This window comes from Gobio gobio (genome assembly GCF_949357685.1).
Source record: "Gobio gobio genome assembly, chromosome: 11".
In the NCBI taxonomy this organism is placed as follows: Eukaryota; Metazoa; Chordata; class Actinopteri; order Cypriniformes; family Gobionidae; genus Gobio; species Gobio gobio.
The window spans coordinates 7,011,891-7,039,768 of NC_137104.1; the positions used below are offsets into that span (position 1 = coordinate 7,011,891).

General features: G+C 38.2%; 2 protein-coding genes across 5 annotated transcripts in view; one reads left to right on the plus strand and one right to left on the minus strand.

The window, feature by feature from the left end:
* Positions 1 to 7: 7 nt before the first annotated feature.
* zcchc17 (zinc finger, CCHC domain containing 17) lies at positions 8 to 15,659 on the plus strand. The gene is made up of 8 exons (XM_079829296.1): positions 8 to 312; positions 2,800 to 2,876; positions 2,955 to 3,012; positions 5,562 to 5,662; positions 5,788 to 5,879; positions 9,217 to 9,317; positions 15,108 to 15,235; positions 15,372 to 15,659. The coding sequence occupies exons 2-8, from the start codon at positions 2,805 to 2,807 to the stop codon at positions 15,525 to 15,527; spliced, it is 708 nt and encodes a 235-aa protein (XP_079685422.1). The 5' UTR covers positions 8 to 312; positions 2,800 to 2,804; the 3' UTR covers positions 15,528 to 15,659.
* A 314-nt stretch (positions 15,660 to 15,973) lies between these two features.
* fabp3 (fatty acid binding protein 3, muscle and heart) overlaps positions 15,974 to 27,878 on the minus strand; it is a 42,094-nt gene continuing 30,189 nt past the window's right edge. For 3 of the 4 annotated variants that reach the window (XM_079829303.1, XM_079829304.1, XM_079829302.1), the window contains 5 exons: positions 25,313 to 25,414; positions 18,671 to 18,751; positions 16,721 to 16,893; positions 16,344 to 16,445; positions 15,974 to 16,149 (listed from right to left, as the gene is read on the minus strand). In XM_079829303.1, the coding sequence (XP_079685429.1) occupies positions 16,096 to 16,149; positions 16,344 to 16,445; positions 16,721 to 16,893; positions 18,671 to 18,751; positions 25,313 to 25,414 (512 nt within the window). In that variant the 3' untranslated portion in view covers positions 15,974 to 16,095. The remainder of the gene's footprint in view (positions 16,150 to 16,343; positions 16,446 to 16,720; positions 16,894 to 18,670; positions 18,752 to 25,312; positions 25,415 to 27,878) is intronic. The other variant, XM_079829305.1, reaches the window with a different exon arrangement.

Below are 27,878 nucleotides of genomic sequence, written 5' to 3' on the forward strand. Positions count from 1 at the left end.
GCACGGCGCGGTCTTATTGGTTACTGTTAAATCTCTGAACCGGAAGACAATACATACACTCACGGAACTCTTGTGTCATCCAAACAAGAGCAGTGCAACGGTCTAAATGCATTTACGTTTTGCGTTGTGATGGTTTGTAGTGTATTGTGGAGTGACGTGTATGTCAGTAATTGCATTGTACTATATTTTATATAGTGAGGATTTTTGGAATCTATATTTATAACACTGCGACAGTTTAGCGCGTGCACATTGCAGTTTTCTTACAGATTGCTTCCACATTACAGTAAAGTGTCCGCGATCTGATCCCATCCGGTAAGTTTATTAATCTTGCGTTGCATCGCATAAGCACTTTATTTTAGTGTCTTATTGCATTTAGTTACTATAAATAAATTGTGCGTAATTACATGCAACTAACCTAAACCACATCCTAATCCTATAGTAAGAGTACATGTAGTTCATTATTATTACTCAGTACTTAAATGCATAATTACACTGTTACATGGACACCTTAAAATAATGTAATAGTGCACTCATTATGGCGTCTTCAGATGCAGTGGTCAATGGATGGGTTTGTGTATATAGTTAAACATTCCCAGTATAAATGTGTGTATCTGTAAATGTAATATGCAACCACTTTCCACTGCACTTTACACTTTTTTTTTCCGGATAGCTCTGTCCATAATTTATTGCACTACCCTAATCCACTGCTATTCCTCATATTAGCCTAACATATTATTGTATACCTTTATCTGTAAAATTCTGTTTATAGTAATAGCCATCTGTATATTGTATTCATAGTACATATTCACCTGTAAATTCTGTTTATAGTAATAGCCATCTGTATTAGGGCTGGGCGATATGGAGCAAAAAATATATCTCGATATATTTTGCTATATCTCGATATACGATATATATCTCGATATCTTTACAGGAAAAATAACCCCCCAAAAACTACTGCAAAAACAAATATGCCAAATACCACACAGTCTTTTTTTTATTGAAATGCAAATAGGTAGGCAGTTCATGTAGGAACAAAGTAGGGATGCAACAATACAGTTAGTCCACAGTTCAATACATACCTTTTTTTTTTTACCACGGTTTTCGGTTCGGTTTGGTTCTGATGGCTAGTCGCATCAGATTTTTGCTATTCTATTCTTAGCCGAACCGCAAGAGCTTAAGGAGGAAAAAATACTATTTTTTTATTGCAAACTCTTTCTTTATTTTACTTAAAAGACTTGAAAAACCTTAGTTAAACTTAAAACTTTACTTTTAAAAAACCTTGTACACATTCCTAGTGTACTGTATAATATAAAATAAATATATATTTATAAAGATTTACACTGGCAGCTCAGAGCTGTGTAATGTATGAATGTAAATGTAATGTAAATGTAAAAATAAAACACTACATAGACTTCCCTATAAAATATACACTGATTCTTATTAAAGCTACTGTATTAGTTTTTCAGTCAAGAGCCGTGAGTGATTTTGTCTTTGTCTTGTTATTTTATTAACCACTAAAGGAATAGTTCACTCAAATTAAAATTCTGTCATTGATTACGCACGCTCAAGTTGTTTTAAACCTGAATAAAGTTCTTTCTTCTGTTGGACATAACATATATTTTGAAGAATATTGGAAACCAAACAGTTGCTGGTCCCCATTGTAGGAAATAATAATATGAATGTCAATCACTACCATCAGCTGTTTGTGTTCAACAGAAGAAATTAATACAGGTTTGGAACAACATTAGAGTGAGTAAATAATGACATCATTTTAGAGGTGAACTGTCCCTTTAAGGACAAGCGGCAGCGTGTTCACTGGCTGCCCTGCTGTCAATTTAAGACTTTCACGCATCTAATATACAGACACACGCCGATTTTACTTTCACTTTAGACAACCGACTGTGTTATGTTAACCTTGTGAGTATTTGACAGTATTAGCGCAGTAAGATTTAGTCCAGTAATCACTTGTTTGCCAGGCTTTTAGTGCGCGCGCTCGGGAAAGCGCATGGTGCCCTACGCGCAAGGCTTTAAAACGCATGCAAATAATGAATTTTCATTCAAAAATAAAACAACTCAAATCAAGGGCATAGTAAGTAACCTTCTCCAGCAAGCAATCCGCTCTCTCTCCGTAGTGTACAGTCGCGGGAGTTCTTGTCTCGCAAAGTAATGCTGCCTAGGTAAACTGTATCTTGGATCAAGTGTTTGAGAACCAACTGTCGGCATTCATGGCAGTAGACATCTGTCTGCTGTTCGTCCGACGCCTTAAAACCGAAGTATCACCATATAATGGAGCCAGTTGTTTTTAAGACGAGTTCTGTAGCCTCCGAGCTGGTTGCGGACGCCGCCATGACAACACGCGAGGGGAGGGGGAACAAAAGCAAGGAGGCGGGGGGCGAGCGAGCGGGCGCGAGCACAGCACAGAGAAGGCAAACAAGCAAAGTGGCGGAATCAGAATTAAATATAAACAATATATCGATATATACGATATGTCAAAATCCATATCGTGTTTAAAAAATATCTCGATATATTTTAAATATCGAGATATCGCCCACCCCTAATCTGTATATTTATTCACTGTACATATTCACCTGTAAATTCAGTTCTGTTTATAGTAATAACGTCTCTCTATTTATACATATTTATACATATTCAGTACATATCCATGTCCTGCACTTACGCATCCATTGTATATCCTGCACTTGCTGCTATTGCACTTCTGGTTAGACCTAAACTGCATTTCGTTGCCTTGTACTTGTACTTGTGTAATGACAATAAAGTTGAATCTAATCTAATCTGCAGGAGTGATGGCAGAGGAGCGGAGGGAGCCAGCTGGTCTGGATGGGATTCCACCAATGTACAGCATCCTGAAGGGAGAGGTTAGATCTATCCTTTAAATCCTGTCATATAAATATGCTTTTACTGATGTATTTACGTTGTTTTTCTTATTTACTCAGGTAGTGTCTGTTACAACATACGGCGCTTTTGTTAAGATTGCAGGATACAGAAAACAAGGTAAAGTTGGAGAGTTACTGAGATGTTCTCATTTAAAGGCGATAGTTTACTCATTAATGACTCACTCTCATGTCGTTCATCTTCTGAACACTGATCTTTTTGATGAAATCTGAGAGCTTTCTGACCTTCCATTGACTAACATAACTCAAACGTGATGCGTAACACGAGAATGAATCTTATTGGTTCTTGCTGAAGCTCAAACGTGATGCGTAACACGAGAATGAACCTCATTGGTTCTTGCTGAAGCTCAAACGTGATGCGTAACACGAGAATGAACCTCATTGGTTCTTACAGAAGCTCAAACGTGATGCGTAACACGAGAATGAACCTCATTGGTTCTTGCTGAAGCTCAAACGTGATGCGTAACACGAGAATGAACCTCATTGGTTCTTACAGAAGCTCAAACGTGATGCGTAAAACGAGAATGAACCTCATTGGTTCTTACAGAAGCTCAAACGTGATGCGTAACACGAGAATGAACCTCATTGGTTCTTGCTGAAGCTCAAACGTGATGCGTAACACGAGAATATACCTCATTGGTTCTTACAGAAGCTCAAACGTGATGCGTAACACGAGAATGAACCTCATTGGTTCTTGCTGAAGCTCAAACGTGATGCGTAACACGAGAATGAACCTCATTGGTTCTTGCTGAAGCTCAAACGTGATGCGTAACACGAGAATGAACCTCATTGGTTCTTGCTGAAGCTCAAACGTGATGCGTAACACGAGAATGAACCTCATTGGTTCTTGCTGAAGCTCAAACGTGATGCGTAACACGAGAATGAACCTCATTGGTTCTTGCTGAAGCTCAAACGTGATGCGTAACACGAGAATGAACCTCATTGGTTCTTGCTGAAGCTCAAACGTGATGCGTAACACGAGAATGAACCTCATTGGTTCTTGCTGAAGCTCAAACGTGATGCGTAACACGAGAATGAACCTCATTGGTTCTTGCTGAAGCTCAAACGTGATGCGTAACACGAGAATGAACCTCATTGGTTCTTGCTGAAGCTCAAACGTGATGCGTAACACGAGAATGAACCTCATTGGTTCTTGCTGAAGCTCAAACGTGATGCGTAACACGAGAATGAACCTCATTGGTTCTTACAGAAGCTCAAACGTGATGCGTAACACGAGAATGAACCTCATTGGTTCTTGCTGAAGCTCAAACGTGATGCGTAACACGAGAATGAACCTCATTGGTTCTTGCTGAAGCTCAAACGTGATGCGTAACACGAGAATGAACCTCATTGGTTCTTGCTGAAGCTCAAACGTGATGCGTAACACGAGAATGAACCTCATTGGTTCTTGCTGAAGCTCAAACGTGATGCGTAACACGAGAATAAACCTCATTGGTTCTTGCTGAAGCTCAAACGTGATGCGTAACACGAGAATGAACCTCATTGGTTCTTGCTGAAGCTCAAACGTGATGCGTAACACGAGAATGAACCTCATTGGTTCTTGCACATCAAGTGAACATACTCGAGCTTCGGTTTAGCACAACTGATGTGAGTTGATGAATGTTTATATGTGAACAAAAGCCTAAATTCAATCTGTTCATCATATAAAGTGATCGAGTCTCTTCAGAGAATTTGGACTAAACCGCTCAACTCCATATGGATTCGTTTTACGATCTCTTTATGAACGTTTTGAAGTGTCCGTGGTAGGTGTAGCTGTCAATGGAAGGTCAGAAAGCTCTCCGATTTCATCAAAAAGATCTGTTCTGAAGATGAACGAAAGTCTTACGAGTTTGAAATGACATGAGGGCAAGTATTTATTGACATAATTTCCATTTTTGGGTGAACTAACCCTTAAAGGTGAACTATGTAAGATTTTTTTCAGTAAAATATCCAAAAACCACTAGGCCAGTGTTATATATTTTGTTCAGTTGAGTACTTACAATATCCCAAATGTTTCCAACTATTTGTAAATCATGAGAAATTGCTTTTTTAACCAATGAACCGGGACGTGTGAGGGAGTCGCCTGTCGATTGCGTCATATCTGCGTTACCCTCGTTTCCGGTTTTATTTTGCAGAAACGCTTTACTCTCACTGCAGTGTGAACAAGTGTCATAGCAGCCGCCGAGAGAACGTCATAACTTCCTTTTCAACACACTCAGATATATCTAATACGATAAACAGATTTGCGTTACCTCATACTCATGACTGGAAAAGAGGAAGTGGCGCCGGCGACCGTGTCATAATAAAAGTCCCGCCGGTGACTATGCCATAATAACAGTCCCGCTCTTCAATCGCTCCTGCGGCCTTGCTCGGCTCCACAACACTCGGTCCTGCTTCTGCTTCAGACTACAGTAATGTTAATAATCGCATCCATGAACATGATTTCTGCCCGAGTCCTATCCTGACTCTTTTCCACCGGCTGTGAGGTGAAGACCACATGTCCCGAGAATCTGCGCTCAAACGTGGCGTCATCAAACTATGCCTTTGTTTTGAACAGGCGACCTCTAGTGGATGGAAAAGTTACATAGTGTAGCTTTAAAACAAAGATAAATACACACATAATATATTTTATGTTTATGTGTGTTTCAGGTCTGGTTCATAAGAGTGAGATGTCAGCCTGTCGGGTGGAGAACCCATCTGAAATAGTTGATGTAGGGGAGCAAGTGTGGATAAAAGTCATTGGCACAGAGGTACATTCATTACAATATACCAACAGTAAAAGGGACATTTGTACTATAATTTTACATGTGATTTTGTGTCTTTTTATAATACGGTTACATTATTATTTTTCTGTTTGTTTTCTATCCCCTATCAGATGAAAGATGATAAAGTCAAACTTTCCTTCTCTATGAAATCTGTCAATCAAGGCACTGGCCGGGATCAAGACCCCAACAACGTCATGGCAGAGTAAGTGCTTCTATTGTGCACGAGTGCTGGACTTATAGTAGGTTAAATATCCCTGGTTTCACAGACAAGGCTTAAACTAGTCCCAGACTACAATGCATGTTTGAGCTGAAATCAACTTGCTCTGATCGATCTTAATATTGTCTCAAGATGCACATCAGTAATGTGTTTTTCTAAGGCACGTTTATAAGCCACTGAAATGCCCTAATTCAGGCATTCTCAACCCTGGTTCTCGAGGCCCACTGTCCTGCAGAGTTTAGCTCTAACCCTAATCTAATTAAAGGAACACTCCACTTTTTTTGAAAATAGGCTCATTTTACAAGTCCCATAGAGTTAAATAGTTGAGTTTTACCGTTTTTGAATCCATTCAGCCGATCTTTGTATCCGTTAGCACTTTTAGCATAGCTTAGCATACATCATTGATTCTGATCAGTCCATTAGCATCTCGTTCAAAAAATGACCAAAGACACTTTCAATATTTTTCCTATTTAAAGGGGGGTAGTTCACCCAAAAATGAAAATTCTGTCATTAATTACTTACCCACATGTCGTTCGACGCCCGTAAGACCTCCGTTCATCTTCGGAACACAAATGAAGATATTTTAGTTGAAATCTGATGGCTCAGAAAGGCCTCCATTGGCACAATGCACTTTACACTGTCAAGACCCTTAAAAGGTACTAAAGACGTCGTTACAAAGTCCATCTCACTACAGTGGTTCTACAATAACTTTATGGAGTGACGAGAATAGTTTTTGTGCACAAAAAAACCCTAAATAACGACTTATATAGTGATGACGATTTCAAAACACGGCATCATGAAGCTTCGAAGCGTTATGACTCAGCGAGTCGATTCAGCAGTTTGAATCGCCAAAGTCACGTGATTTCAGCAGTTTGACACACGATCCGAATCATGATTCGACTCGCTGATTGATAACGCTTCGAAGCTTCATGATGCATCGTTTTGAAATCGGTCATCACTATGTAAGTCATAATTTAGTTTTTTTTTGCACACAAAAACTATTCTCGTCGCTTCATAAAGTTATTGTAGAACCACTGTAGTGAGATGGACTTTGTAACGACGTCTTTAGTACCTTTTATGGTTCTTGAGAGTGTAAAGTGCATTGTGCCAATGGAGGCCTTTCTGAGCCATTGGATTTCAACTAAAATATCTTCATTTGTGTTCCGAAGATGAACGGAGGTCTGACGGGTGTCGAACGACATGAGGGGAAGTAATTAATGACAGAATTTTCATTTTTGGGTGAACTAACCCTTTAAAACTTGACTCTTCTACAGTTACATCGTGTGCTAAGACCAACTGAAAATGAAAAGTTGCGATTTTCTACACCTACATGGCTAGGAACTACTTTCTCATTCCTGCGTAATAGTCAGTACGGCAGTACCATGACTGCAGCAGCGCAATGATATTACGCAGCGCCTGAAAGTAGCCCAGCTAGGTAACTTTCAATGTGACCAGCACTAAGTTCGTGTAGTTGCAGAGAGAGTTTCAGGCTTGCAGCCGACAAATTGTGTTGTGGATTTAGCTGTGTGATTAGCCATGGTTCTGTGTGTTGTGAAGGGCATTGATAGTAAGTCGAAGGTGTAAACTACCACCATGTTTCACAGAATACCAATGAATCATTGCGCTGCTGCAGCCATAGTACGGCCGCGAAGATCCGCGACTATTACGCTGGAATGAGAAAGTAGTTCCTAGCCATATAGGTGTAGAAAATCGCAACTTTTCATTTTCAGTTGGTATTAGCACACAAATTAACTGTAGGAGAGTCAAGTTTTAAATAGGAAAAATATTGAAAGTGTCTTTGGTCATTTTTTGAATGAGATGCTAATGGACTGATCAGAATCAATGATGTATGCTAAGCTATGCTAAAAGTGCTCCCGCCGGATTCAAAGATCGGCTGAATGGATTCAAAAACGGTAAAACTCAACTATTTAACTCTAGGGGACTTGTAAAATGAGCCTATTTTCCAAAAAAGTGGAGTGTTCCTTTAAGCTCTTCAGGATTACTATGGCCCTGTCCCAAATGGCACCCTAAACCCTCACGGTCTTCCTCTGAGTCCCCACATTCACAGCGTAATGACGCTTTGACTGCCGGGAAGAAGTCCGCTCCGTAACCCGCACCAGTGCAGGCTCGGCAGAAGTGGTGCACATCGAGGGCGCATATCAACCTCAAAGGGGGTGCTCACGAGGACCCTTCTAAGGCCTAAAATGACCAATGGGACACCCTGCGGTCTCGTGGACTTACCAGACACACGCACGCAACTGCCATTGTAAGTCCACAAGACTGAAAGTGCACATGAAGTGTGCCATTTGGGACAGGGCATCTAGGACAGTGGGCCTCGAGGACCAGGGTTGAGAACCCCTGCCCTAATTTAACTAATCCTGGCTTAATCAAAGCCCTGTCTGTGAAACCTGAGGCCTATACCATGAAGCCGGTTTAGCTGGCTAGCCAGATATGTTTAAGCTTAGTTTGTGCCAATCCTGGGTTTTAGGTGCCATTAAAGTGATTTGGCTTTTAGCCGTGTTCATCTCCATAGTAACTGACTCTCCACCGCTGGTAATGTTCTAGATAAGAGATCAAACTGAAATTAGACCAATCAGCTGCGAGCAAAGTGACACACCTCTGATGCAATAAAGTCACTCCCCCAGTTTCTATCCAAATTAAAGGTCACTATAGCAAATGGTTTTTAAAGACTAATGCGTCTGGCTTTTAACACTGCTTATTCATAATAATAATACTTTTGAATGATTTAGATATCATTTATGTAATTATACCCTTATATATTTTAGTTAATCAATCATTAATAGGCACTTAGTTAAAATTTATATTAATAGCCTATATAAAGGTCATACAAATAAGCTTTAAAATCAATAAATAAAGCTATAAAAATGACTACATGTGATCTTAAAAGTTCAATTCTCTCTATATATCAACTAAACTAACTGCATAACTTTTACTTGCATTGATGTATGATATATTTCTTTAAGTTTTCCTCTTTCATAGACAGCTTTTTTCTTCCTGTCTATTTGTTTAAATTCGTAATATTTTTCAATCATGTAATATTCTGCAGAAGAGAGAAGTGAATCTCAGTTGATCCACAGCGTGTGATTGGCTGTTCACTACTGATGTCACAGCTAAACTCAGGATCAAAGCCTGAGTTGACAGAGAAAGCTGATGATCAGCATCATGTGACCAACAAAGCCTGAATAGATTGGTTTGGTTTTGTCAACTCAAAACTAATCCTGTAACCCTGAGTTTGTTAAACTACCATCATGGTACAGGCCCCAGGCCATAAATGAATAACTATGTGTAAATAAATGTTCAGACAGGACGAACGTCGCCGGAGGAAGTTCAGAGATCACACGGGGCAGAGGATCACCTTGGAGGCTGTGCTCAACACCACATGCAAAAAGTGTGGCTGCACTGGTATGAAACTCCAGGTTGTGTCAACCTGACCCAGTTCTAGTGCACATTAGACCCGTGACCCTTTTACAGACCACAAACTCAACTGAAATGCTATTTCAATTCAGCCAAATGAATCATCACTACTGGACAAATCTGCTGAAAAACCACTAGTTTAGATTATATGAAGGACGATGTTAGTCGTGATGTGACTATATTATTTAAAACATTAGTGTTTCTGATTGTAATTGCAATATTTAAAAAGTTTGTGGTCTGTTGAATGTCTCTTCTGCTCACCAAGGCTGCATTTATTGCATTGACAATTTGAAATAACCGTTTTTATTTGAAGATATTTTTAAATGTAATTTATTCCTGTGATGCAAAGCTGAATTTTCAGCATCTTTAATATCACGTGATCCTTCAGAAATCATTCTAATATGCTGATTTGCTGCTCAGAAACATTTCTGATTATTATCAATGTTGAAAACGTGTTCAGGATTCTTTGATGAGTAGAAAGTTCAAAAGAACAGCATTTACTTGATATTTTGTTTAACAATGCAAAAGTCCCCCAAACTACTGTATATTACAGCAAACACTTAAGTAATTTCACACACAATCATTGAGTGTCAGTTTTAGATCTCATGGTCTTGTATGTTTAACCCTTAAACAGGCACGACATGTCACTTTTTATTTCATCTGGACTTAAGTAAAACATATCCAATGGAATTTTTTTTATATTTGATGTAGTTTGGACTTTATGATTTGTAACTCCCAGTTCACGTTGCCTTTAGGGTTCCCTGTACACCATTCATTCATTTGTTGGTTTTCTCGAGGTGGCCAGATTCTCGAGATTTCTCGAGATTCACGGCATGACAACAATCACGTGTGTTTCGTGTTTATTCTAAAACCTTCAGTTCCACTAATGCTCACAAATCAGCTTTTTATAACAGTAAAACCTCCTTTCATGTAGTCGCGATGTTATATTGTCATGTTTATCAAAATAAAACTGATAAAAACCTAGACAGGGTTTCTGCAGGTTTCACAAAGTCAAATTTAAGACTTTTTGAGACCTTTTGAAGACCATTATGAATGAAATTTAAGACCTATAAAAGGAAATGCAGTCACAAATTTACTTGCAAAGTAAATTAATTTATTCAAATTGAACAAATCGATAAACTTGCACTTACGCATAACTCAATTCCACCAGGATTTTGTGACTTTTTTTTTGTGATTTTTGAGATAAAAAACAAAAATGATATATATATATTTTTTAACCTTTATTTAACCAGAAAAGACTCTCTGAGATTAATAATCTCTTTTACAGGAGTGTCCTGGCCAAAATGGACGGCAATACATCAGTTTCATCACACAAAAAAAAGACATTACAACACAAACAGACTAAAAACAGTTACATATCGTTGAATCGGTATCCATTTGTCGAATTACTGTTTTAAAATTATCCAAAGACAGCAAATTTCATAATTTCGATTGCAGAACATTTTTGTGGTGGTAATTTCCAGACATTTGCATTTTTTTCATAATTAGGACACCACATTTACCAGATTATGTAAGATGCACAACAGCCACACATGACAATATAATAAAAAACGAAATACATAAATCTTGTTTATTTTGGTCTAGGAATAATGCAGGATGAAAAAAAAAAATGCATTTTGAGTTTATTATATTTAGTAATTGCAGAAACACGTAAAACTGGAGGACTATTAGCGAAGAATAAAATCTGTTTTATGTGTCTGTGGTACAATCTGAAAGACTCCAATAACACGAAAGCTGATTGGCTGCAATATAAGCTGCATGTTGGTCTCATTTGTAGTCGACTGTATTACAGCAAATTATATTTGGACCAATTAAACCTCCTAAAGTGCTGCAGGATTTCAATGAGCATTAGCGCTAGCGTTACATGGGCGTAGGAAAATTAAGACCTGTTTAAAATGATTTAAGACCTAGAACAGAATACTTCAGCAAATTTAAGACTTTTTAAGGCCTAAAATTTAGATTTTGAAATTCTAGACTTTTGATTTTTTAAGACCCCACTTCATTGATAGTGTAGGCTTACTGTGCGTTCACACCGCCGCCGGCGAGAGCGTCAAAGTGGCCGGAAGTCATTCATTCTCAATGGGAGCCCGGCGGCGAGCTCCGGCGAGAGCGGCGCGTCTTGGACGATTTGGGCGTCGAGGAGAGTTGAAGTCAGGTCAACTTTATGGTAATGAGCTATGACGCGGTTCGGCGGCAGCCAGCGGCAACCAATGGGAATGTAGTAGTGCTCCGCTTGAGATGATTCTAAAGAACGCAGTGCTGTAAACTTCGGTTCCTACCACATTAGTTCCTAAGCAAAATAGAGGAGAGGTTGATCACTGCTGGTGCGGCGGGTTTGATAAGAAGACGTGCAACATTATTTATCCACCACACAAATGGCTTTTAATTGGTTTATTTCGTTAGCAAACATGTAACTATAATTGTTAAGTTCTTTCCATCGATCTGCTTTTTTTAAACTTTCACATTTAAATGATTTCATGAGGTTATATTATACGGTTATACCCTACTTGTGGTCAGTCAGCACAAATACCGATCAACATGATTGTTTGCTTTGCAGCCCCTTTAAATGCCGTTTCAAAAAAGACCAAGCATTCGATCTACGTCAGAGCGGCAGCGCGTCCACGAATCTTTCTACAGCGTCGATGGCAGGGCGGCCAGAGCGAAGTTTGACGCTCTCGCCGGCGGCGGTGTGAACGCACAGTTATATGTTGAACTTTATTCTACAAACACACGCTGTATTAAGCAGTGCATAAAGTATTACATGACAATAATGTCTCTGAAACATCTGTGTATTGACAAATATTGCATTTATTTCACTTCAGCTGTGATAAAGTATGCAAACACGGCGCGAGCGTCACCGCGGGAAGCAGAAAGTATCTGACGCGGCTACTCTCGCCGATTGGTTACATCCAGCCAATGGCAAACACACCTAATAGTTCTCGGACACCAACAAGATCATGAAGATTCGGAGTGTATCAAATCGCGTGTCAACCCGAAGCTTCATGAAGCAGTGTTTTGAAATCGGTTTTCACTTTATAAGTTATTTAGTTTTTTTTGGCGCATGAAAAATATTCTTGTCGCTTTATAATATTAAAGTTGTATTTAGCTGTACTCACATGGACTGATTTAAATATGTTTTTAGTATATTAATGGATCTTGAGAGTGTAAATTGCTTTGCTCCCAATGGAGGCCTTAAGCTGGGCATACACTGTGCGATTTTCGTCCGATTTCAAGCCGAATTCTGACTCGTGCGACTCTTTTTTGGGTCGGGCCGATTTTCAGCTTTATCGTGCGTCGTGTGTCGTGAGGTGTTCGTGCAGTGTACAGGGGGAAACGAGAGGCGACAAACCTCTCCCGATCGGCAATCGGATGGTCAAATGAATTTCTGGTGTCAGAAATTCTGGTCGCTCCTCCTGAGGTTATTAAACAGCTGAAGCAGAGCTACGAACTGATTGCCCTATTTCTCATCACTGCGCGAAAGCAGAAGTTGAACCATTTCATCTTTAATGCAGCAAGAAAGAAAACGAAAAGAGGGAGATCTTTAAGTTCTGTAGGCAGTTATCAAATATCAGCAATTTAGCAAACTGTTGCTTGCCTCCAGTTCGTGTTGTAAAATGGATAATCTAAGACGTTCAAACTGCCGCGTTTAGCCTATGATCAGTGCCTCTTTTATTCATTTAACTTTGAATATTAATTTACTTTATTTTATTTACTATTATTTAATATTTACTTAATTTTAGTATCATGGGAAAAATGTGAATCGTTGTCCATCATTTGACAAAAGAAAAGAATGAAAAATGTCACGGCGCAATATAGATTTATTTTTTTACTTTTCGTTTTAAATCATGAAGGCGAGTCAGTGGATATCACGCAAAAACGCAATGTGTGCGAAAGTCAGTGAAAGTAAAATCTGACGAGCTTTCGCCGCATATTCTCACAGAGACCAGATTAATTCATTCAGTCTTAATTTATATTCTTAATATTTCTCTTGTGGCCCATATTGTGAAACAAATTAGAAGAGAAGTATAGGCCCATTTCGTGTTAAACAAGTAGTTTTTTAAATAAAGCTGCTCTTTCTTTCCGATATTATTGCAGTGTTATGAAATATTTTAGACTGAATCATTTTAATTATAGGCCTATAATTCCTTGTTTAATTGGGCAAAATGTATTTAAATAATGAGGAGTAATTAAGCTTATCTATCTATTCTTTTATTATGCAGAGTATCGGTAATGCATTGATGTTGTAAAATGAGCGCGGGGCAATAAATGTAATATCAATTTAATAATAAAAGTAGGCCTACCCTAATAATAATGTTCATTTATATACATAAATTGAAAATGCTAAATGCTCTTGATATCGATAACTGATGCATTTGATAGGCTATCTCTCTAATTATAGGTTTTTTCGCGCATATTTCACTCGTACAGTGTGAGCAGTCAAGTCGCGCTCGACGATCGGACCGCACAGTGTGAGCACATAAACCGTGAGCTTTGGCTTTACATCGCATGCGATCTACTCGTACAGTGTGAGTAGGTAACCTTGCTGAAATCGCACAGTGTATGCCCAGCTTTACTGAGCCTTCAGATTTCAACAAAAATATCTGTTCTGAAGATGAACGGAGATCTTACGGGTGTGGAACGGCATGAGGGTGAGGAATAAATGACATTCATTTTTGGGTAAACTTACCTTTTAACATTTGCACATTTTTAACTCAAGATTGAGAAGGGGGCCTGTGTACAGTGGGCCTATACGGGTCTTCCCTAAGGGCCCCGGTCCTGGAACGAGATTTCTACTGGCCCTCCCACAACTGACCCCTTACTCGTCACCCCGGAATTCACAAAGCAATGACCAGTACAGGGAGCCCAGTTTACCTTGAAACACCATTCATTGTCAATACTGTGGATGATTTTTTTTTATACCCCAAACAGGCAACGTGAACTGGGAGTTACATACTTTTCAAAATGTGGTAAATAACAGCATGAGCAACATAACTTAATTTTCTTTGTCAACATCTTAAAGCTACACTGTGTAACTTTTTTAGTTTATTCTTAGCTAAAAACACTTAGTTCTTTCAAAAATATATGTGCTCATTAATGTATATTTCCTTCTTTCAAGTAATAAAGTAGTCTTGTAAGTTTATAATATGCCATTGAAAATACATACGGGTGAGGGGTTCGAATGCCGGTCGCCATGTTGCCCCTCCATCTTGAAAGTACATTAGCCAAAGAGGGACATACCCGTAAATTCAAGCTTCGCCTTTCGCGTTTTTACACTCGATGGCACCGTGTCGAATGTGGACGAGGTCGCCATGTTAATTTTGGACTAAATCGGCCACTGTAGGAGTTAAAACGAAATCGGAATTGAGAGGAAGAGAAACTAATATTCACTGGATGGTCATTTACCTTTTAACCGCTAGATGGGGGAAAATATCAGTGTAGCTTTAAGAGAATGTTCACAATTAATATTAGCAGTTTTGCTTTTTTTTCTGGAAAAAAAGTAAGATTAATATATATTTACTTGTCACAAAATCTGAATGTCCTGCACAAATTGCGCCCATGTTGAGCACACTCAAGACAGACCAGGCTATGATAAACGATAAAAGGATTTGATGAAAAAAAAAAAATCTTTATGCCCCAAACAAGACACTAGAGTATGTAACTCATGGTTCACATTGCCTGTTTTAGGGTTAATCCCTGACCACCTGTTATGACAGTTTAAGTCCTAAATAATGACGTGACTGTGTGTTTGCATGTAAGGTCACTTTGCAAAGGATTGCTTCTCTAAGCCTGGGCTGCAGTACAGTTTAGTGCCAGAAGAGGAGGAGGAGGAGCAGCCGCTGACCAGCAACCAGAACACCCAGTCAGAGCCCCAGAAACGTAAAAAGGTGCGGACACACCCCTTAGACATCAAAATGATTGCGTCAGATAACACGTGGTTGTGTAACCTTGCTCACTTGTTGCCAAGTTCTGCAATAGTCTTTAATTTTACATGTTCATGATTACCTTTTTTTTTTTATGCAGGAAAAGAAGGCCAAGAAAGAAAAGAAGAAAAAGAAAGAGAGGAAGAGAGACAGCTCATCTGATAGCAGCGATGAAGGAGCCAAACGGCCGCGGCATTCACACACACACTCCGACAAGAAGAAAAAACACAAGAAACACAAGCACAAGGCGAAGTGATCAAGGTGTGCAAATCAACTCAGTTTGGTTTACTCAGATCAAATGTATCCGGTCAGTTTTGGAGTGTGTTTTTTGTTCATATTAAAGATAATTTGACCATTAAAAGTGACTGGCGTCTTGTGTGAAGGTTAAAAGGGTCACTGCACAACCTCTGAATGGCCCTTCACCCAGAAACACACACACACGCTCGATTTAGACCACAGGCACGTCAGCCAGCAGACACTGGAACAGGCTTAAATTAGAAAGAGCTCACGGAAATATAAGTGTCCTTTTGGAAACATCAAATCACACACGGGACAGCACTTGGAAATGTTGACACAATAAATTGCACATGGTGAATTTGGAGCAAATGTCATATTTATTGTAATCCAAAGGCATATGACGTACGTAACACTGACTGCAGAGGCATAACACACACCCAGATTATGATATCATGTACAGGCGTCTGGAGGTATCAAGTTGGAATTTTATTCAGTGTTTGAGGAAAGGAACGGAGAAACACCACAGAAAAAAACACTGGAAATGTACATAACCATTGATGAGGATGGGTTGCGAAGGAGGTCTCCCTTTATTCCTCCTTTGTATAATGTCGTGTGGAGATGACGTCGCCAAGTGTCAATGTCTGTCAATAAAAAAAAAAAAGAGGTTGGTTTGTTGATAGACATTCATTCATGCAGTCAGCCATAAATATTGGGCAAAGTAATCACTAGATGGGCGGCAGAACCGGTTATGCTTTTGCTGACTGTTCTTAAAATTCGGTTCTCAGCCAAAGAGGCACTTACTGTAAGTACACACACACACACACACAATACTGACCAGAGTGAGGCTGTTGTCGCTGACTTCTCGGACCAGGGTCGTCTCTTTACCGTCCCATTTCTGAACGTGAACCAATTTGCCTCCATCTAAAGTTATCAAGGACTGAAGAAAAACAGAGTAAAGGTATAAGACGAGCAGTTCTTATTTGGAAAAGCATCTCATTTTTTGGGAGCGACTATGACTGCCGTTTCTAAGCCTACGTTAATGATTGACCCGATGAATGTCACGGGACAGGTCAATCTCTCATTGGGGCTTCTAAGAGGCCCTTGTTTGCCATCAACAAACCCCTATTGTGTTATCCATCTTAACCACCCATTTCACAATGTGTCAGTTGTGAAATTATCCGTGCCTTTAGCGGTCTGAGCACATTTTATCACCTTGACTTTACGGTCATCTGCAGTGGTCTCGTCGAATTCCTCTCCCAGTTTGAAGTTGATTTCTGTGCTTTTGAAAGTGCTGACGGTCTTGAGTGTGAAGACATCGCCCTCCTTGGAAATGATGGTTGTTGGTTTGGTCATGCTGCCAACCTGACGCGTGGCAAAGCCCACACCTGATAAATAAACACACTTTCATTAGAAGGTAACTACGCACATGCAGAGGAATTCACATGGACATTAAGAACATCACAAAGATACTTTTAAAGATTGTAATGTAGCTCAAATCTATATATAAAATAATTCTAAAAGGCTTAATTAAAGCTCGTAAATGTATTTTAAGAACCGAATGTTGCTTTTAAAAATTGTAACAAAGAAGCTAAAAACTAAATGTTAGCTTAAAAGGGTTTAATTAAAGTCCTTAATTTATTTTTAATATTTAAAAAAGGACAAGATTAAATAAAGTCATTAAATATAATAATATTTTAAAAATCTGAAGGGCTTAAATAAAGCTCTTAAATATATTTTAAGAACCGAATGTTGCTTTTTAAAATTGTAATAAAAGAAGCTAAAAACGAAATGTTAGATTAAAAAGGTTTAATTAAAGTCCTTTATTTAATCTCGTCCTTTTTTAATTATTAAAAATAAATTAAGTCATTAAATATAATATTTAAAAAATCTTAAATAAAAGCTCTTAAATATATTTTAAGCTTTTAAAAATAGCCATGACCTAAAGAAGCTAAAAAACAAAATGTTAAAATAAAAAAGGGTTTAATTAAAGTCCTTAAGAGATTAAATAGTCCATGAATATAAAAATAGCTTTAAATGGTTTTATAACAAAGAAAACAATTCTAAAGGGCTTAAATTATTTTTAAAAGCAACTTTGATTCTTAAAATATACTAGTACTCTAAAGAAGCTAAAAACTAAATGTGAAATTAAATAAAAAAAAGGGTTAATTAAAGTCCTTTTTTTAAATAATTAAAAAGAAATCTAAAGAGCTTAAACTCCTTAAATATAAAAATATATTTTAAAATAATTTTAAAACAAAGGGGAAAATTCTAACGTCCTATATTTTTAAATATTACATTTTAAATGATTTCTAAAAGCCCATAATGTATTCGCAAAAATGCTAATGAGGAAAGATCATCTGCATAGCTTAAGGCCAGTATTGTAATAATTAAACAAAGATTGCATATGTATGTATTCAGTGGTTAGTCATGCAAATAACCAAACTCTGGAACGGTCAAAATGGTCAAATCAGCAGCACGCATACGATTTTGGGAGAATGCAGCAATTGCTATTGATTTGTTTAGCAAATACTGTGTGTGCAGACGTGTTCTTTAACCACAGATAAAGAGCAGGAAATCAGGGTTCATTCTAGTTCACTCAAGTTGATCAGAAGGGAGTATGAAAAAAGAAGAAGAAGAAGAAAAACACCCACACTTTCCTCCCTCCTTCCATCTATTTCGTTCATACAGACGCACACTGATTGATTTTCTCCCATCTTCCTTTTTTAAGCCACATCTCACTCAACACTACTTTATAAAATTAGAAAACACAGAGGTTTGCGTACTACAGGCAGTATGCATGCACTAAATTACGGTAGTTCAATGGGAAAATAAAGGGCTCATTGTATTTTATACAAGACAACAGCAGTTGCTCTATATGGGCACACGTGGTCGTGGCATGAATGTGGTTGTGTGAGAGCACATGTGTGTGTGTGTGTGTGCGCGAGGTTCATCGAGAGAGAGACCCTCCCTGCACCACATCTTAAACACACCCATGCACACACACACCAGCACCTTGCACAGTAAATGCGTCTCGGATCAGCTTTCCCACTCTGAAACAACCATAAACACACACCCAAATAACATGTGCTTGCTTGCATCAAAAGGCACACACCCTACATTTAGCTGTAAAGCACACACACACCACACACACATCCTACTCACCCAGGGCTTTCATGTAGTCATCGAAATTCTTGCTCTCCTTTAAGTTCCACGTGCCAACAAAAACGTCTGCCATGTTTAGAGCTGAGTGAGAGAACAAGAGCAGAAGAATGAGAGCGAGGAAGGAAGAAAGAAAGCTTGAGTGAGTGTGTGAGAGTGAGAGAGGAGGGTAAGACAGCACCACTGAGCTTCTGCAACCTTACTGGCTGATTTATAACTGCTGTTTGTGAGGTCATCACTACCAGCCTGGGGGGTGGAGGAGGGAGGAGCAATGCCAGAGAGAAGAGGAGAGATGACTGACAGGCGGGAGGGAGAGAGATGGGGAGATGGGAGTTGTAGGACAATCAATTCATGATAGAATGAAGCAAGATAAGGAGGTCAAATAAAAGGGATAGTTCACCCCAAAAAATGATTTACCCTCATGCTGTTCCAAACCGGTTTCTTTCTCCTGTTGAACACAAAAGATCTTTTGAAGGATGTCGGTGTCCAGTTAACGGTAGCCATTGACATTCATAGAATTTTCCTTTTCCCACAATGGAAGTCAATGGCTACCGTTAACTGGACACCGACATCCTTCAAAAGATCTTTTGTGTTCAACAGGAGAAAGAAACTCATACAGGTTTGGAAATAATATAAAAGCATTTCACTTTCTTTAGAATGGCCATTTGCATTTTAATTCGATTCACAAGCTTGCAATTCGATTCGATATCTTATTTTCTCAAGGAAAACAAATCTCTTAACTAATAAACTATGGGAGCCTATAGGCTACATTAGCCTACTATTGAACTGATTTGTATACAAACACTCAATCATGTTTTATACAATAATAAAGTTATAATATTAACTTTACAATTACATAATCATATTTCTACTCCACTTAGTTCGACACAAACATTTAAATGGTGTTGGCTGTCATAAAAACTTGCCAGATTTATTCATACATTACATATGGAAGAACATTAAAGGGTATAATGAATATGTAATATGGTTAGCCTGACAAGCCAGATCCACATCAAGATGTTGGGTCTGGAAACACACCATTGGCAGGGCTCAATCCGAGGGGCGGGATAAACGCTTGTCTTTCAAATTCCCTCTGCACGCAATAGGATAGAGATCCAACCAACCAGAGCAACGAAGAAGGTGAAGCGGAGCTAGTTGATCAAACTTTCACCGTATCTGGTCGGCAAAACTCCCAACACATCTTCCTTTCTTAAGAATGACTTCAGTGCCGTTCTTTGTTCTTTTCTCAAAGAAAAGCTTAACTCCAAGTCTTCCCGAGTCGCTTCTTTGTTTACGAGTAGCACGCGAAACCGCCACAACTCTGCCGTCATTATGTTAAGCCGCCCACCGACTCTACACACGCTGTGATTGGCCTGACCAGAGTTTGGTTTTTCCAGCTCGCAAGCCAACGGAGAGTTGCTAGACTACCCTGGCTGCAAATTAGATTTGCTGCCACTAGTGTGCGTCTAGATTTCTAGGCTATAATATTATACATTATATAATAATATATTAAAGGGTATAATGAATATGTAATATGGTGCCTAGATTTAGCAAAATGCTCCTCTCTAGAGTTAATTTTTCTAGCTGACTAACAAGTTTATGGACACTGGATATGGTTTTTCTGAGGTAAATGTGATGTTATATGACATTGTTTCAAATTGAACTGGCCAAGTTACAGTTACTTGTTTTCTTTGTTTATTTTACTTAACTTGGTTGGTAAGTAGATTTTTACTTAAATCTACATGCAAAAGTAAAATCAAGCAAATTAAATTAATGACAATCTAAAAGTTAAAATGAAGATGAACAATCAAATATCCAAAATTTACCCATATTGTTAACTTTAAAAATGTCTAATATCATCAAATTCCTGTTATGATTGTGCATCCCTTCCCTACTTAAAAATGTAGATATTAGATAAATGTAAATGTGGATATTAGAAAGCAAAATAACTAACGTCACACCAGTTTCTGCAATGACTTTTAACCATCTTTAGTGGATGTGTAGAGTCACTTGCCTTTAATTTTGAACCAAATGAATGTCTTTTTGAGAAATGTTCATTGAAAAAAATGTGGTTTGGTTTGATATTTTGTTAGTTACATTTAGCAATGCTTTTATACAAAGAAACTATGTATGAGGAACATCACAAGTATTATCTAGTGCAGAGACATTCCTTCCTTTGCTTGGAGAGAAAGAAAGAGAGAACACAGGAGGAGGGGGGGGGGGGGGGGGTGATTGATAGATATGGGGACCGGGGTCAGGCCATATTCTCTCTCTCTTTTACAAGCCACTGAGGACATGACCTTATGTCAGAGGACTCGCTCTTCCCACCCTCTACACTCTTTGACTGATTGTGTTTGGCCGTTCTGCTCAGTAAGAGGCAGTGAAGATTTAGTCGTATCAGCTGCTGTTTGTACAATAATCACCGAATCACAGTATGATTTGCACCAGTATCGCTAAACCTTTCCCCGGCCCATCCTCTGAGCCACAAGTGTTTGCAAGAAAGGCACGATTGTTTGAGCATGTATGAGTGGAGCTGACAACAGCAAGAAGGGTCTGAATACCAGGATGTGCACACAATAAGGGGTTAATGCTGAACTCTTGAATTTTTTATAGATTGTAAGGTGAGCAGCTGTTCATGAACGATAGACATCTGGTGCACACAGATTCTTTTGATCAACAACAGCTTTTAAGAAAAAGACAGAATGCATGATGTATATACACACAGCGAACGGATCTGTAAAAACACCAAGAAACGCTAAATTCATGATTTGAAGAGTCTACACCCTACGGAGGCCCTAAAGGGACATGGTGATAAAGAAAACTAAGGTTATTATATTTATGTTATTATATTAATTAATGCTTTTGTTTTTGCATGCAAAACTTCTGAGTTCTTTGTGAGCGAATACAACGTTTTTGCGCGAGTACCTTTCAATAAAACGCAAATAAAAATGTTAAGACTTTTGCTTTCTTGTGTTTACTCGCAAAAAACTTGTTGCAATCCGCCGAGAAACTACGCATTCGCTCGCAAAGAGCTCAGTTTTGCGAGCCAACGCAAAGTTTCTCGAGAGAACGCAAAAGCATTGACTTAATATTTTTCCTCCCATCTCATTTTTTTTTCAACAGGATTTACCTTCATGAGCTCCATAGAAATGAAATATTATATTAAAAAAACCCTTTGCATAAATATGTTGAAGTGCTACAAGTGCATAAACTGAAACAATATATTAAAGCTAAATAAATGAAAGATTAAACTCTTAAAAAATATGTTTCTTTATTGAATCTATGGTTTCTATGAAGAACCTTTCAAATCCATGGAACATTTCCATTGCACAAAAGTTTCTTTACAGTGGAAAAAGGTTATTAAAAATTCTCTTCACACTAAAGAAAAAAAGATGTGTTCTTTATGGAATAAAATATATTTTCTATGGCATCTGTGAAAACTAGCCTGGCTCCGCCCTTCTACGCACTTCCGCTCAATTTTCATTTTCCTTCAGTACTCCGTCTGGGATTGCGATATATTCTCTGGTTTTCTCCGAACATATTTTAACCGGTCCAATCAGTGAACAGAGGGAGTGGCTGAGAACGATGACGTTGATGTTGTGCGCTTGTTTGAGATGACGTGCGTCACGACCAAACGTTAGCGATTGGTTATGGCAGATCCAATAGTTTTTGAGTTCCCGCCTTCAAGGAAGTTAACGCTTGTCAATGGAGAGTGGCCAGACTCTCAACAAAATGAATAAAACCAAAAATGTAAAAAATATAAAAGATCATTCAAAATATATAGTTTAGGCATGTGCCGGTATCAAATTTTCATGTTGCGATTAAGTGTTGAAGCTTTTATCACGGTATACGGTATTATCACGGTATTGAAATAAGTTGCAAAAAAAGTGTTGTCATACTATAAACAGGTTTAATAACTTTCTTGTAACAAAAGAACCAAACATTTAAATACAATAAAGCAATACACAAAAATTTATAAAGTAAACAAATATTTAAAAACAGATTAAAGTGCAAAATAACAATAGGTATGCTGAAATGTACATTTACCTAAGATTAATACAAGCTTTAGAAGTATTTTTCATTGTCAGTTTGTTAATGAATGAACTAATGTTAAAGTGTAAAGTGTATGATTGAACAACAGTCAGAACATATTCAAACAATATCTAGGGCATGTAATTTAGTCCAGATTAAAATATAAAATGCTCGAGTTTGAAAATGAATAGCCTTAAGTCTTTAAGTATTAAGTATTAGGTTATGTGATGAGCGGGGAAACGGCTGTGTTTCTGCTGTTCTGTCAGCGCCCTCTGCTGTCAAAGAGTGAATGTGCACTTCAGCGCCTTCTTTCCGCCATGTGCTCAGCTCATGCACGGTCTATTTACATCGCGTTCCTCTTGGTCTATTTACATCATTGCGCGTTCCTCTTGGTCTATTTACATCATTGCGCGTTCCTCTTGGTCCATTTACATCATTGCGCGTTCCTCTTGGTCCATTTACATCATTGCGCGTTCCTCTTGGTCTATTTACATCATTGCGCGTTCCTCTTGGTCTATTTACATCATTGCGCGTTCCTCTTGGTCTATTTACATCATTGCGCGTTCGTCTATTTACATCATTGCGCGTTCCTCTTGGTCTATTTACATCATTGCGCGTTCCTCTTGGTCTATTTACATCATTGCGCATTCCTCTTGGTCTATTTACATCATTGCGCGTTCGTCTATTTACATCATTGCGCGTTCGTCTATTTACATCATTGCGCGTTCGTCTATTTACATCATTGCGCGTTCCTCTTGCGCGTTCCTCTTGGTCTATTTACATCATTGCGCGTTCCTCTTGGTCTATTTACATCATTGCGCGTTCCTCTTGGTCTATTTACATCATTGCGCGTTCCTCTTGGTCTATTTACATCATTGCGCGTTCCTCTTGGTCTATTTACATCATTGCGCGTTCCTCTTGGTCTATTTACATCATTGCCGTTCCTCTTTGACGTGTTGTTCATTTTAAACGGTTGATGGGTAAAGTATTCTTAAAACTCATTAAAAAAATCGGAATAATTCGTAATAAATAATTATTCACGGTATTTTGAAGTGCCCACGATAACAATATTGAGCATGTTCATTATTGCGGTATATCGTATTACCGTTTACCAGCACATGTCTAATGTAGTTTACCTAATACTAAAATAGCACTGGAAGTAACTAGACAAGCTCCAATTCACTAACAACTACATCTGCAATCAACAGAATCCAGATCATTTCTTTAAAATATTGTTGGGAGGAAATGTTCCAGGATTCGTTTGTCCTCATTGACCCGTGGGAACATGATGTGATATGCACAAACGTTCAAACATGCACCTGTTTGAGCATGTACAAATACACACAGACACACACCCTTCACTGTCACCTCTCCCAGATATTTATAAGTCATTATCTTAATAGCTCAAATAAAATACCCTATCTAATCGGCACATTATCATCAAATTACTTTGGTCAATTACAGATTAATTTTATTATAACAGCAAGATAAATCTCCCATGAAGTGTTAGTGTAGGTATTGCAGGTGTGTCGTGGTGGTGATAGTGTTCAGATGGTGTGTGTTATTATAATAATCCTCCAGAATTGTATGCTCCAGAAAAAAGTGAATCTGCACTTATAGTTAAAATCCTATATAAAATACTCAATACTATGAGAGTATATTATAGTGATCTAAATGCATCACTGAAACTGTATTATTTAAAGGGATAGTTCACCCAAAAATGAAAAATCTCTCACTATTTACTCACCCTCAAGTTGTTCCAAACCGGTTTAATTTCTCTCTTCTGTTGAATACAAAAGATGATATTTTAATGGGCCCTACTGACTAGTATTTTCCCCCATACTAGTTAAGTCAATGAGGTCCATCAACTGTTTGATTAAAAATTTCTTCTTTTTTGTTTAGCAGAAGAAAGAAACACACAGGTTTGGAACAACATGAGGGTGAGTAAATAATGAGAGATTTGTGGGTGAACCATCCCCTTAAGTAGGCTAAATAATAATTAGATTGTCCATTTGCACAGTACACCATTCCTGTTCTCCCAGTTCTTTCCATTGACTTTGGAAGCTATGTATTGCCCATGTAAACCACATGTTGTGAAACAGTCCAGTTCTCTCAAAATGATTGATGATATAACCTTTATGTGTTGTATAATGGAACTTCTGGAATGATTTATATTTGGGTTTTCGCCTTTATATGCTCGGTATTTGAACACACACCCACACAAATGGACTGCCATGTGTCTAACCCAACACAAATGTGTGACTAAACATGGTATGCAGAGTTCATGTGTTTGACGTTTGACACAAACAGGTGGTAGAGAGAGAGAGAGCGAGAGAGAGAGACGGAGAGAAAGAGGTGACATGTCAAACCCCTTTTACTCAGATCATGAAATCAAAGTCCAAGTCTCAAACACACAAAGCAAAGGTCACAAATCCAAATTCTGCCATAAGTACCGTGTATTATTGGCATGTCTGTTTAGATTCTGATCATCTGCATTCAAGATGGAATCAATAATCTAAATAATATTTTTTCAGAGTCATGTCTTCCACACAGGGGGTTTGCTAAATGTTAATAACTATGAAAAATAAAAACAAAATACAATGTGCGACTCACGTTTCAAAGGATCTGTCGAGTCGAGGTTTGTCACGTGCATCATAAATGTCGCGCCAAGCACATATAGCCAGTGGTGGGCTGTAAGGGCCATCTCTGCTTGCCCTGTCAAAATCAAAAATATTTTTCTTTCATAATTACATCAATGTGTGTCTGAACGTATCTAAATTCAATTACTGTCTATTTCAGTATGTAACAATTATATTTCCAGAAAGAATGTGGTTATTTTTTGTGAGGCTGAGCTGTATTGCATCACAGCTCTGTGGATCAGCACTAGTAGAATAGAGACAGAGCGTATTTAGGCCACGCCCACAACGGGGGGGGGGGGACAATCCAACGCTCTCCATTGACTTAGCACTGCGTGAGGCTGCATCCTTGTCATCTCGGACTTATAACAAAAAACAGAACAATGTCTAAAAGCTGATATGTGACAAAGCGTACAGCAAACAAGCTAAAAAACACAGAAATACGTTTTTATAAGCTGTCGACCCAAAAAAACGAGAGTTTTAGGAGACAAAAGTGGATAAAGGCAGTAAAACGTGACGCTTCGGCAGGAAGAATGGGTAAATTTGGGGATCCTGACACTCAGTATGTCTCAGTATGCCTATGTGTGCATTGTCACTGTTAAGTCAAATATCCAAATGTCAGTTTTATATATTTTTTTTTTCCTGTCTCTGATTGCGTTCCCCTGTAGTGGGCGTAGTTCTCAGTGTAATATAACGTGTCTCAATGGCCTGTATCCACTTTTTTGTCCTTAAACGCTTGTTTTTTGGGTCAATAGCTTATAAAAACGTATGGGTTTTTGGTTGTGGGTTTTGTTTAGCTTGTTTGCTGTACACTTTGTCACATATCCGCTTTTAGACATTGTTCTGTTTTTTGTTATAAGTCGGAAATGAGGAGGCCGCTTCACGCAATGCAAAGTCAATGGAGAGCGTTGGATTGTTTTCCCCCCCGGTGGGCGTGGTCTTCAGATTATGACGCGTGTCACTCTGTCTCTATAGCTGGCCTTCAGTTGAAGCTGCCATTTTCCATTGGATCATAGCTTTGATTGACGTGAGACATCAGCCAATCAAATTTTGATGTGTAGTGATAGAACGCCCTAGACAGAGCCGTTGAAAAACAGAGTTACGACACTCCCATAGACCTCCATAGGAACTGAGGAATGCGGAAGTAAAGCGTGTCATGGAGTAGTTTTCACAAGGGATGGGCGATACCAATCATTTTCTTTTCGATCCGATACCAAGTACTTTCAAGACCAGTATCGACGATATCGATACTGATACCGATACTTTAAATATTTTAATTTGAATGATTTTATAATGCATTTTGAAAGCCATCGTAATTAATATTAAATAAACAGCAATAGACATGACTCCTTTTTTGTTACATTTATTTAAAAGGACTGAACATTATTAATCAAATAAACATTTAACAATTTATATAACAAAAATATAACGTCACACAAACCAGTTTCAATGATTGTAAAATAATGTTTCTACATTTTTTCCCCCAAAAAGGTTTTTGTGATGGAACAAGAGCATGATGAAAATGTTCCTCTTGAACCGGTTTCTGATCAACTCTCTTGCTTTTGAAAAAAGAAAACGTGTGATTTGCACTGAAATCATCTAAAATATAATACATAAGGCTGTGTTACAGGCATAAAGAATTTATGTTAGTAAATCTTTCCCAGGTTAAACTACAATTTATTTAATAAACTAATTTTAAAAGTAAATTAACAAAAAGTAGCCTAATATAAAAAGATATAGGCTAATGAAAAAATCTAAAATCCTACTGTTTAAATTAAAATGTCCAGTAAGTTATTATAATCAGTATATTCTTCATGAAATACTGTGTTTAATTTTCATATCTGAAACAATCTGTATTGTATAGGTCTAAAGCATATATAAATAAACGTGACTAGACTATTTTATTCAAATAATCGAATTTATGTTATCATCACTTGGTACCTATTATGAGGGTCGTGACTGTTTTACCTTCTCTGCTCGGCTCAGCTGTACTACTTCATGCTCTTTAGGGTCATGCTGTTTAACTTTTAGATGCTTTGTCATGTTTGTGGTATTGTCAAGTCATGACCGCAGCAATGCACTCGATTCTGTGCTGAGAGATTGTGGCGCTTACCGCTGTGCCACTGACATGAATACATGAGCACAGACACAGCGGAAGAAGAAATAGTTCCCATTGACGTTCATATTGAAGTAAATTTATATACTATACGGCCTACTACTATTATAAACATATTCTAAAATCACTTGTTTAAAATAAATCCCAGGTAGAATCGATATTTCAATGTGAGAATCGATACTTTCGATACAATGCCAGTATCGGAAGTATCGATACTCTATGATCGATCCGCCCATCCCTAGTTTTCACATGTCGTCACACGCTTATAGGAACGCCCACCTGGAGGGCAAAACAAGGCCCTAGTCATTTTTTTAACCAGGTTTGTAGTCAGTATTAATGTATTAAGAGTGATATTAAAATACCAAATTCAATATACACCTTATTGATGTTGCATACTTTGTACAGTAACACAGTGCAACAAGAGGTT

What these genes read in the sequence shown, in the direction of transcription:
- zcchc17 (XM_079829296.1), top strand. Translation starts at nt 2,805, where the DNA reads ATGGCAGAGGAGCGGAGGGAGCCAGCTGGTCTGGATGGGATTCCACCA. An exon ending in TGCAGGATACAGAAAACAAG is followed by an intron (nt 3,013 to 5,561) that starts GTAAAGTTGGAG and finishes TGTGTGTTTCAG; the next exon opens with GTCTGGTTCATAAGAGTGAG. An exon ending in CCCAACAACGTCATGGCAGA is followed by an intron (nt 5,880 to 9,216) that starts GTAAGTGCTTCT and finishes ATAAATGTTCAG; the next exon opens with ACAGGACGAACGTCGCCGGA.